We start from the raw sequence: 12,993 nt of genomic DNA, 5'->3' as shown, positions 1-12,993 counted from the left end.
GTTTTTGGAGTTGTAGCTGCTTTTGTGAGATGTTTTAAAATATATTTGACATCATAGAGCCTTGAATGTTGAAAATATTTGAAATCTACGACCTTGCATCTAGTATATATTAGACTTCTCAGTGATCCATGGTGATATTCTCACATCAGACATATCATTGAAGAAATTTACTTGTGGCGGAAAACTAGTCATTTTAGTACTGATTTTCAGTCAACAGTACTAAAGAGTGTAAGGAATACTGTAAGATGTGAAATTGTTGTCAACACATTAGAAGGAATGCAAAAAAACATCAGATGTAATGTCAACTGATCAATTCAATTCACAGTCAATCACATTAGTAGCATACCAGTGCGTAATAGGCTCTAAAATTATCAACTGGCTATTGAGGGGTCAGCATTGGTTGTTAGTACTTAGGCCATGTTGATTTGATTATATGGATGACATCCTCCGGGAGCCCAAAAACTGATGCGCGCGTGCAAATAAAAAAAAAAGTTTTGCAAAAAAAAAAAGTTCTTTTCATTATGAAATCTACGTGGTCATGAGGGTTGAGCAAATGGCACAGAATATGGTTTTGCGAATAATCTAGTCTTCAAGTTCATTTCTTTACAATTTTGTCTTTTTTCGTTTGATTTTGGCATTCTACGACATTGGTATAGTTTTTATTATTTTTTTTGTAACTTATGGTATATTTTTGCTCATTTTGCAACTGTTTTGTACGATTTACAGTATGGTTGAAAACTTTTTTTTTTTGGAAACGGCCGAAAATTCATGCACGCGCGGATGTCATCCATATAATCAAATCAACATGGCCTTACTCAAATAGGAATATGCAAAATTTGTATCAGGCAGGTCTACCTTGAATCCTGAGAAATGTAACATGTATATTTTGATGGACAAATTCAGAATATTTTTCAACAAAGTATAGAAGTATGAGCAGCTTCTCAAAATGAAACAAATTATCTAGATTTGGATGAATTTTTTTGTACCAGAAGTAGTATTTGTGTGAGGGAAAGTATTTTCATAGTTCAGGGTGTTATGATAGTAATTGTATAGTGATATGTTGTACTATGCACTTGCAGATGTATTTCTAAATGGCTATGCAGTGTGGGTGAACAACCCCTCCTAATAAGGGGTACTGTATGATAGGTTCACATATCCCTAAGAACATGACTAGACCAGTCTGCCTAACCCCTAAGGCTTAAAGGTGATAAGTGCATCTAGATGTTCTCTAATGTATATATTTTGCAATCTTGGCTCTATCTGTATATTTAGAAAGTTTGAGAGAGAGTCTAACTATTTATTGTTTGATAGTTTGATAGAACTATGTTAGGTAATTAGGCCTCTGTTTAGATGAAAATGGTGAAACATACATGTAGGTGTATTAGACTATAGGGCACTTTTAAAATATCATTTCAGAAACATGTGTCAGCTTTGAATTGAATACCATAGTTTTCCACAAACACAAGTCAAGAGCCTTGTTCATCTATACTGTACATGCAGTGTGACTGATTTACATGTACATGTATCTCACATGTCCAGTTTTGTTATGAACATGTACCTACATCTATCATATTGAACCTGCCTTCAGATAATCAGACCATGTTCTTGCCATCAGGAGAGGATTTTCTGTCCAGAGTTTTGCCAGTTAATTTACAAAATGTAGAATATGTCATCAGCTGCCCTTTAGCTATTTACCACAGGTTGATACAAATGTACATTGTACTTCATGGGTGTACAAAATGTACATTTGTATATACCTGTTTTATTGTAAAAAGTACAATGTAGTCCCTCCTTGCTTACATGTAACTAAGAGAATGGTATGAAAACCAAAAGACCAGGATTTGGAATACATGCATATGCCTTTTCTTTGATATACATGGGTCATGTTGTCGATTTATTCCTTTCTTTGTATAGGACTTACACAATGGTTGCCATCTTGGTCGCCTGTTGCAATAATATTTTTTGCAGTAAGGGGGCGCTTTTGATGCATGGCTTGAACTGTCATGATGCAGCCATTGGTAGTTTTGAAATATCCAGTATCAGGTGACTTTACAGCTCATAACATCAACAGATTGATATGCGTAATAATTATTATATTATGTACTTCATAAGTGCTATTCACATACAAGATTGAAACTATCCCCACACAGAAACAGACAGTAACTTGTACTGAACAATCTTTATTTCCTTTTAATTACAGGACTTCAGTGAATGTACAAGAGATATATTCAAAAGAATTTACAAGATGGAATCTATTTACATTGGTCTGTACAATAGAAACTTGAAAGTAAATGTAACAAACTCTTTTTGGACATATATGCTTGAACTTCTCATCGTAATAAATGATATAGGGATAAATCAACTTATCTTTTAACAGTTATCATCTTGGATTAGCTGCAGGTAAACTCAAGCAAGGCCACACCAATTTAATTTCTTGGTTAACGGATTTTTCTAGAAAAATAATGGAGCGGGCGGGCGAAAAAAAAATAAAAACAGGCCTAGGCATCCTATTATGGCCCAAAATGGTACGATAGGAGCCATGAAGTCAACACACCATGCTCGTTCAAAATTTAAACAGTGTCAATTTTGAACTTTTAACGATACCATTGCATTGAAAGATGGAATAACTGTAACAACTAGGATGAAAAGGACTGTTTTCAACTGTTCAGGGCAAAATATGAGCATTTTGCAGTTGATTCTAAATTTTTATTTTTATTTTCAAATCAGAAAAAAATGAAGCGGCGAATCCGTTAACCAAGAAATTAAATTGGTGTTGCCCAAGCTGTAGAAAAAAGGTTGAGTCTTCCCAGTGCCAGCTTTTAGAGACATTGACTTCTTTCATGCACATTCAGAGAAAAGCAGGCACAAGTTCCAAATTTACACAAATGAAATTTCCTATAATAGCAGAACTTAATGATTTCCAAAAGTACATGTAGGCAATGCAGAATGAAAAAAATAATTCCAAATTCTGGACTTAAACCAAAGCAATAGTGTACATAGCTATAGGTGGAAATCCAGAAAACATGGTAAAACTGTGTACTTCAAGAGTTGTGTAGCAGCCACAACTATTTTCGTGGTTAATGTCACCATACATTTTCTCTCATTCTACAAACTCTTACCAACCTAGGCAGGGAAAAGTTTATCTGTAAAAATTACATGTAGTACCAGAACTTCTCACTGTCATAAAATTGCTGAAAGTGATGTACATTGTACATATAATGTACATTTGAATGCAGTTTCCTGTGAATGTCTCAAGCATTCTTACAAAAGCTGAGATTTCCAAGGGCATTTGAAATATAATTCTTCTTACAAAGAGACCATCCAACATTCGACATCATATTTTTTTATTTTTTTACATGTCAACATTTGCATCAAACTGTGTAGCAACAAAACTTTTCAAAAGCAAACCTTTCCATTGTATAAATATCTACAACCAACTCAACATACAACCTTGATCTTGTACCCATGTATAATTGTTCCCAACCATGCTTTTCCCACATGTACCATAGTTTGCCTTTACCAGTCATTTGAGACTTGTACTTTCAAAAGAAAGTTTCTCTTGCTCCTCTTGTACCAGCATTGTATTTACATTGTTCATATTAGAATTACATCCCAGTTCAATTAAATGGATTACAAAATTTCACATGTTCAGCAAGCAACGCAATTTTGTGTCAACATAGCAGATCGTTTTGGAAAAACAGCAAATGAGCAGTACGTGTACAAATTAACAATACTGTTAACGCACTCTGTCTTCCATGTAAATTCAGGCCTGGTCACCATGCTACATACAAGTCTTAGAGTACAAATGTATGTCTCTGTACTGTTTTCATAATCCTTGCAATAGAAATTCTGGTAGTTTTCTGGTCAGTATCCTCACTAGTACAGAGGCTCAACAAACATGATTTTTACTTAATCATGTTTCAGTCGCTGTTGTTTTTTCAGTCCAACTGGCAAAAAAGCAGATTATTATTATTCGGAATCCTGCTCCAAAACTTTGGCATCAGTTCAGTTCAGTTCATAGCATCTCAGTCAAGAGATACACATACTGTATCTCCACTGATCAAGTCTACAAGGTATCACACCTCTCCTATGATTACTGCTACATTTGTACCTGTAGGTCATTCTACAGTCACTGTGTTTCCTATTTAACAAGAGAAAGTCACTTTCCATAATTACATTGTAGTGCTTTCACTACACTTTCTCTTTTATTCTGTGTATTGTTGATTTTCTCTAGCCTGGGAACCATCCTGGTTAGTTTACGTCCGCTCCCACAGTCTCTAACGACCAGCTATGGTTTGTTGATAGCGACTATGCGAGCGGACGAAAAATACCCAGAATGGTACCCAGGCTACATTTTCTCCTGATTTGTCCAAATATTGGATATACAGTTGTACTTAGCGATGACTTAACGATGAGAAAACTTCACGTGACGTTGGTCACCATGGTTGCTCTGTTGACGTACTCGTCGAAGATGGTGCACAGCGCCTTGTAGATGGTGGCGAAGGACGGACGATTGGACGGAACCTTGGACCAACACCTCCTCATCAGCTGGTACACCTCGTGTGGACAGGTGTCAGGCTGGGAGAGGACGTTCCCATCACGCACATATCTGTGGGGAAAGGAGGTACGGAAATACTGTCATTCACTTCACAGTTGCAAAATTTCACAATTCAAGAAAAATGATTTGATAACAGTAATGATAACTTTGCAGGGGTCCACACAAAAAAAGGCTAATATGTTGGCATTTTTTCTAGGGTCAGTTGGGAAACAGGAAACACAACAGTTTCTTCCTAGGCTTCACGCACATATCTGTAGGGATAGGGGGCTGGGAAATTAGAGGGCTACAGTGTAATAAGTTCAACAGGGTAGAACCATGTACTGTAGTGTAATAAGTTCAAGGGGGGTACAACTATGCATTGTAATGTAATAAGTGCAACATGTATTGTACAATGTAGTGTAATAAGTTCAACAAGGTATAACCATATATTGCAGTGTAATAAGATCAACAGAGTGCAACCGTGCATCGCAGTATGAACGTGTACAATCAAGCAGTGAGAGTACTGAAGACGAAAATAACCCTCAAGGTCATGATGTTTTGAGTTTTTGGAAAAGACATACCAAAAACACGAAAAAATCATATATTTTGAGTGATATTTTGAGTTTTGGAAAAAAGACATAACAAAACACAAAAATACATACATTCAAATCATATTGTAATTGATGTCATATTGTAATTGATGATGTAGGATGTACTGTAGACCATACCTGATGACCTCCTCATGTGTCATGCCATAGTAAGGCTGCAGAGCGAAGGAGTAGATCTCCCACAGCACCACCCCGTATGCCCACCACATCTGACTCCGTCGTGTACTTGTTGTACAGTATAGACTCCGGGGGCGATCCATCTGATCGGCACTGCGTCGTTTTCGTCCGCCTTGTAGTAATCCGAGGAATACATCTGCCGCGCCAGTCCGAAGTCTGCGATTTTGACGGTTAATCCCTCCCCGACCAGGCAGTTCCGCGTGGCCAGGTCCCGATGTACGAAGTTCTTCCTCTCCAGGTATTTCATCCCGGAGGCGATCTGTTTGGCGACGTGAAGCTGGTCGATGTTGTCCAGTTTGGGCAGGGTGGCCGTAGTCCTGCCCTCCCGCCGGATCAGGTACTGGCTGGAGCTGGACAGACGCAGGAACTCGTTCAGATCCCCGTGTCCCATGTACTCAAACAGTAGACACAGCGGCCGGCCCACCGCGCACACGCCCAGCAGTTTCACAATGTTCGGGTGATCGAACTCCGACATGAGTAAAGCCTCGTGTTCAAAGTCGCGCTGCATGTCCAGACTCGCCTCGTCCTTCAGCATTTTCACGGCGACCATGATGTGGTCCTCGCCGGGCACGATTCCCGGAGCTTTGGCCTGCGAGAAATGATAGTTCTTGTTCAGACACTTGGCCTGCGAGAGATTACAGCCAGGGTTAAAAGGGTTAAACTAAAACAGAAAAATCATGCACAACATTCAAGAAGGTTACTTAGGTTAAGTAAGATTGGGGAAACTGATAACTCCTACTGTATAAAGTATTTTCTGAATAACTAATGTACGATGTAACTGACCTACATGTATGTATGTTATGAATATTTTTCATTTAACTCAAATCTAAATTTCAACCTCTTGTACTCGGCCCTATACATTGTACATGTAGATTATGATTAGGACTACAGCACTCTTGTCCAACATATAAAAACTGAGACAATACGTCAAGTAATGTTAAGGCCACACCAATTTGATTTGTTGGTTCTTGGATTTTTTCAGAAGCTAGAAATATTAAGCAACAGGGAGAAAAAAAACTAGGAGCTTTTTTTCAACTGTTTGGACCAAAATATGAGCATTTTGAAGTTAATTCAAAACCTGAATCCATTTTTTTCTGCGATTCAGAAAAAAAATTAAGCGGGCAAATCCATGAACCAACCGTGGCCTAATGTTAATGATTATGACACTGACCTGGAAGACCCTGCCGAATGCGCCCTCCCCCAGGTCTCGTATGAAGATGATGTCGTTCCTGGGATACTCCAGTTTCTCCAGTTTGGGGTTCATGAGAGTCGGGGCGGAGCGGTGGTACATGGGGTTAGCTGGTAGCTTATCCAACATCAACTCATCAGGGAGGGGAGGGGGGGACGGACCACTGAGGGGGAACATTCAAACAACCTTTAGTATAGAAAAGAGTATGGAAAGGACACTAATATTTTCTACTCTGAGGCTCTCAGTCTCCACTGTCATGTGTAAAACAACCTGTTTTTGTCATGTTTTTCTGCTCTAAAAGTAAAACACAACTTCGGAAAGTTGCAAAGCAGTATGGACTATATATTTTCCCTGGTACTGTTCTTTTACATTTTGTTATTTTTCAAGTCCCTTCAAAAGGCTTCAATTCAACTTTGATTTTATTTCAAGATTTCAATTTGTACATGACACAGTTATTATTTTTTGTACCAAAGGAAACTGGGCAAATGACACGACTAGCAGTGATTTTATGTGAAACATGTTGGAATCACAAAAGAAAAGTCTAAAGCAAACTAATTGTTGATGCATACATTTTGTACATGTATACTTAATTATCATCAGTAGCAAATGCTAATTGAAAAATAACAAACTTTCAATGACAGTCCACATCCAGCATGAAAATGCAACATCACAAAAGCTGCTTAACAGGTCTCAAACAAGCCAAGATGCTCAGCTGATAACATAGAACCTTGAGTGTTATCAACAAAGATGACCACACATCTTTCAGCATTTGCACACACAAATGGTAGGCCGTCAGGATAAAAACTCAAAGGAGGGATACAATGTACCAAAACAAGATACAATTTGCCAGGCAAAAGAAATTCAGATTCAACATGCAGAAAATCACTCATCAGGAAATCAAACTTACTGAATAAAACAAAAACCACACCAGTAACAAACTTCAGTCAAAGATGGTTAAGGCTACTGAAGTGAAGAACAACTATATGGTAGTTGGTGAAATGATTGATGCTGTTGACATGCATCAATTAAGGCCACACCAAGTTAATTTGTTGGTTCTCTGATTTTTTCAGAAAAAATATGAAGCGACAGGGCGAAAAAAAATAAAAATAAAAACAGGCCTAGGCATCCTATTATAGCCCCAAATGCTTCGATTGGAGCCATGAAGTCAACACAAAAGGCTGGGATAAAATTTAAACAATGAATTTTGAACTTTTAACCAAACCACTGCATTAAAAGATTGAAAAACTGTAACAACTAGGAAGAAAAGGACTTTCCTCAACTGTTGGGAGCAAAATATGAGCATTTTTTAGATGATTCAGAACCAGAATTTTTTTTTTTTTTTGCAAATCAGAAAAAAATGAAGAGGCGAATCCGAGAACCAACAAATTAAATTGGTGTGGCCTAAGGAGGTTAAATGATGAAACACAGCACAGCAGACACCCTCCCACAGGGGAGCACAGAAATGACTGAGAACAGACCGTATAGAATTGAAGGTGTTACATGGAGGAAGGCCGCCCCTAAAGGAGCAACAAAAAGCCGTGAAGATATGAACATGTTGTCTCATTTGAAGTGTAGCAACAGTTTACACACTCCTTTAAAGTTTAAGTGTTTACTCCATCTTGTTTGAGCTGCATCATTCTGATAATCATTTTACTGGCAGTTTGCTTTTCCATAGAGCAACCTTGTGACCTAACTGTCTTTAATTTGTGAAGCTCCTAACATGTGATGGCTGAAAATGTAGAATTTTATCAAATTCTCAAGTGCAAGGTGAAATATTCAGATTTTACAGATGAAGACGTGAGGAACACAGAAACAGCAGAAGTGGAAAGAGGACGGTACTGTACCCTCCGTTACTGGTGGCAAACTTGGTAACAGGGGTTTCCGAAGCTGCCTTTTCCGCCTTCCTGTCATGGTGGAAGTGAGAGACAGTTACAGGGCAGGACAGACAGAAGGAGTGAAGAAGGAAGAAAGATAGAAATGAGACGAGAAAAACCTCTGTTGTTCAGTCAGGCTCCCTAGTAAACAGTTCTGTGTTAACAGTGGCCACAACAACAGATTAGAAAAAAAAAAAACTTTAGGTAAATTCTGTACACTTGGCATCAGTACAGAGTACAGAGTACTGAAGCCAAGAAAGTAAGTATCTGCCATTTTAAAACACAGACACTAGCTAGGTTACCAACTACCGGTATGTCATCTTACGCAACAGAGGTTTTGTTTGCAAAGGTTGTTAATGAAATAGTGTTTGAAGGAAGAAGTACAAGAGAAAATGAGACTTTAACACAATTTGACAACAAGGAATGTATTGTTGGTTGTTGATATTAAGAATGTTGCATTAGACACAGGGCTCAATATATGTAGAATCGTCAATCGATGGAAGCACAGTGGCATAGTTCATAATAGTGATGCATACCGGTTCACTGGACTTGGATCCGGACTTGTAAGAATGTTTAGGTTCAAGTCCAAAAAAACCTAAAAGTCAAGAACCGAGTCCGGACTTATTACCATAAAAGACCATTTCACATACCCCCTTTCTTTCCAAACCACCTAAAACCTTCCGTACATTGTAAAATCTTTGCTGCAAAACGAAGAAAACATTGCCATCGGGCATTGTCAAGTACCGGCCTCCATGTTATGTGGCCAAAGTTTCACCCAGACAACATTGCAAGGTTGCCAACATGCAGTTTTGTATATGCCATGGGTTTAGGTCCGGACTTACAAGTCTGGACCTGAACCTAAACCTCTGGACTTGAATCCGGACCTGAACCTAAAATTGGGTTTAGGTATGCATCACTAGTTCATAATATGTCATTTTAAAAAGTATCCAAACATAACATTTCAAAACTTTTTCACAACTGTTTCAACAGTTTTTAAGAGATTCTGACAGGACTGAGTGAGTAAGTGAGTGACAGGACTGATGATCACTACAACAGGTAAATTTTTATGAATTTGGATATAACATCTGTGTCCATAATATCACCAGGGTCCATAATATTGCTACCTTGAGAAACAGTGTGCTTAAAGATATTTTTACTGCAACATACTTTTGGTATGCACTCCTTCACACATCAAATGTACATACCTAGGGTATGTTGCAGTAAAAATATCTTTAAGCATACTATTTCTCAAGGTGGTGATATTATGGACGCTGGTGATATTATGGACACAGATGTTAAGCAGAAACTGCACAAACTTTTAGTCAAACATATGCCCCTTCTCAATATATTCAGACATAGATTCAGCCCTGTTGTACACAGAAGAAAGAAGTTGGAATAGAAGAAGTGATTACTCAGACGGGAGTTTGGAAGATGTGTCTTCTTCCTCTCTGCTGGTGGAGGCGCACACAGAGAGAACAACATGGGAACATCAATCATGAAACTTCATCTGTGTTGGTAGTTACATGTTTAAAGTTCAAACTATAGATCCAACACAAAGACGTTCTCTCATCTAGAGCTTTTGACCAATAACTCTCAGTAAACTGACCCAGTGAGGCTTGTCACATGGCCTCTTTGAAGTGTGACATCAACACTGGGTCAAAGGTATATACACTCAACCGCGATGGAAGCCGACATCATCTACCAGATACCTTTGACCCAGTGTTGACGTCACACTTCAAAGAAGCCACGTGACAAGTCTCACAGGGTCAGTCTACTGAGGAAGACAAGAGTGACTGGTTGAAAGCTGTAGCTAAAACTATTATAAATGAAATAAATAAATAAATGAAATAGCTGAGAGAACTTTATTGTGTTGGATCTAAAGTTTTAACTTTTTCAATTAAACAAACATGGTTAACTTCTGTGATGTCAACAGCAGGGTCCAGACAAAATGGAGTCAGACTCAAAGTCAATAGTAACGGTATGGGCTAACTTCCCATATAATACACAAGGAAACGGTTATTCAAGCAACTGGATAGCTGAATGTCTAACCATTGACAATTCCAAAGTAATTTCCAAATGCCAAAAGTGCCTTGCAATTTTCTGAGATTTTTAACGACTGCAACATTTTTGGATTCAAATTTTGATGACATTTGTATGAACCCTGATTGACGTATGCACCTATCAAACTAAACCCCAGAAAGGGGTGATGAAACAGTCTACCATGCAGAGATGGTGTATGAATGTGTGTCTACATGATATTCTCTAAGACTTAGGCCACACCAATTTAATTTGTTGGTTCTCGGATTTTTTCAGAAAAAATATGAAGCGACAGGGCAAAAAAAAATAAAAATAAAAACAGGTCTAGGCATCCTATTATAGGCTTAAATGCTACAAAATGAGCCATGAAGTCAACACAAAAGGCTGGGTTAAAATTTAAACATTGAATTTTTAACTTTTAATCAAACCACTGCAATGATAGATGGGAAAACTGTAACAACTAGGAAGAAAAGGACTTTCCTCAACTGTTAGGGGCAAAATATGAGCATTTTTCAGTTGATTCAGGACCAGAATCAAATTTTTTTTTTTGCAAATCAGAAAAAAACGAAGAGGCGAATCTGAGAACCAACAAATTAAATTGGTGTGGCCTTAGCTACATGGAAATGTACATTGTGAAGGTTACTTCTAACTTTCTTCAAGTCTTCTCAGCTACAAGACATATGTCACAAAGACACGTGCAAAGAGTGAACACGAGTGGCAGAAGAGACAAAAGTGACAAGAACAATGGAAGAAATGAATGGCTAAAGGATGGGTCATTAAATATAAACTAAATAACTTCTGTATGATCTACAGATTAGATGGCTACAGCAAAAACTCTACATTCAAGTCCCTTTCAAAAAACATTTTTGGAACAGATGGAGAGTCTTGTAGAAAATGACGCCAAATTATTACAAGCTTCTACAATGTAGCTGTAAGAGAACTACATGTATATACAGTGTATCAGCAATTAGTATTTTTGGAAAAGGGGTAAATGATTGTTTAGACATAATTATGAAAGAACCAAGGTACAGGTATATTTTACACAATGAATGACATGTAACACAGGTTAATATACATTGTATGTGATGACTTCACCTGGCAAGGCTTTTATGGAGGAACAGCAGCAGCAGTGTTAATTGCATTAACGTTATATCCTACCATGAAATGAATGAAGTCACGACAATGAAGTGAAAATGATGATGTCTTAGTATCAGTACTAGGTCCATCAGTCCTGGTGACACCAGTGTGCTGTGGCCTGAGATACTAGTAGATTTTCTGCCTCTGGAAAGTCTTTATTTTTGGGGGATTTTCACATTTATGTTCAGATGACACTAGTCCAACTGTAAGATTAAAAAAACTAAAAGGAATCCTATGTTTGTAAAAAGTTGGCTTTTTTGCAACTTTACATGTTTCAACATAAAGCACACACTTAGAAACAGCCTGGACAGTAATTAACTCTGTGAAGTTATTTGTTGTCTAGTTGATATTAAAGCTTTGAAAACCAAGAACAGGACTGGAGCCAAGACAGGTTTAGGTATATAGCAACAGAGACAGTCTGAGTGATTACAAGTTCTTAAGTAAAGACATCCAGGGTGCTGAACTGCATTCCACTCAATTGTCATGTACAATAAATGTAGATCATAATTATGGTGTTGTCACACGTTTTTTCATGTTCATTGTGTGAGTTCTACACTTTTTAGCTGAAACATCATAATGCCAAAAGATCTTTCGATACTTAAAATCTAACAGTGGCAGTTCAAGCACGTCAGCAGAACGTATTGCACCTGTGCGAAACCCTGATTTTTCACAGCTTTCCTTGTATTTTTGCTCACTGTTGCATTAGAATTTTGCCTGTTGCAGAGGATATCTTTTCTGATATAACATTTTGGAAACTACAGATGGGATGTTAACATTATTATACACAAATACGATCTTATATGAGACATTCTGCCGAAGTGCTATGTACAACACATTACAGGTTTCATGCTGGTGCAATACATTCTGTTGACATGTTGGCAGTTCAGAACTGGATGCCTTTAGCTGATGGTAGGTCTGTGCCCAGCACATGGATACAGCAGGACAGACGGCCTGCCCATGCCAGCGGAGTGACTGTACCTGTAGTGGGGATAGAAGGGCAGGGAGCGCGGACGCAGCGAGCTACAATACACAGAGGAAAGCGGGGAGGGACAGGAGCGGAAGCTGGAAGCACGAGGAGGAGGAAGGTCGTAGCTGACAGCTTGCGCGGCAGCAGAGGCGCTGCAAGTACAGAAACACAGTTAGAGTCTTCTCCACTTTCTCTGTCTTCCAGTCGGTAGATTGTCAGATATTGGAGTTTTTCTTGTGCACAACCACGTTCTTCTTCCTACCTGCCAATGTTTTGCCTATCTTCCTACCCTCGTAGCCAAGGAAAGTCAGTAGGACTACCAAAATGTTGGCAGGTAATAAAAACCACTTGGTTGTGAAAAAGGAAACTCCGATACCTCAACCATTTTGCTTTACACAAGTACATGCCCTTCATATGGCACATGCATTTCCCTTTATTATTTTGTTGCATTGCTTAATCTATATAGA

General features: G+C 38.3%; 1 protein-coding gene across 1 annotated transcript in view; it reads right to left on the bottom strand.

Annotated features, from left to right (window-relative positions):
• Positions 1-3,347: 3,347 nt before the first annotated feature.
• LOC109476027 (muscle, skeletal receptor tyrosine protein kinase-like) overlaps positions 3,348-12,993 on the bottom strand; it is a 29,994-nt gene continuing 20,348 nt past the window's right edge. Inside the window, 8 exon segments of the mRNA XM_019776839.1 lie at positions 3,348-4,609; positions 5,266-5,348; positions 5,350-5,397; positions 5,399-5,911; positions 6,494-6,674; positions 7,990-8,028; positions 8,356-8,415; positions 12,538-12,678. Coding sequence (XP_019632398.1) covers positions 4,423-4,609; positions 5,266-5,348; positions 5,350-5,397; positions 5,399-5,911; positions 6,494-6,674; positions 7,990-8,028; positions 8,356-8,415; positions 12,538-12,678 — 1,252 coding nt within the window. The 3' untranslated portion in view covers positions 3,348-4,422.

The sequence above is a fragment of the Branchiostoma belcheri genome, unplaced genomic scaffold (genome assembly GCF_001625305.1).
Source record: "Branchiostoma belcheri isolate BF01 breed outbred unplaced genomic scaffold, Haploidv18h27 scaffold36, whole genome shotgun sequence".
In the NCBI taxonomy this organism is placed as follows: domain Eukaryota; kingdom Metazoa; phylum Chordata; class Leptocardii; order Amphioxiformes; family Branchiostomatidae; genus Branchiostoma; species Branchiostoma belcheri.
This window is presented reverse-complemented; position numbering and strand designations above follow the sequence as displayed.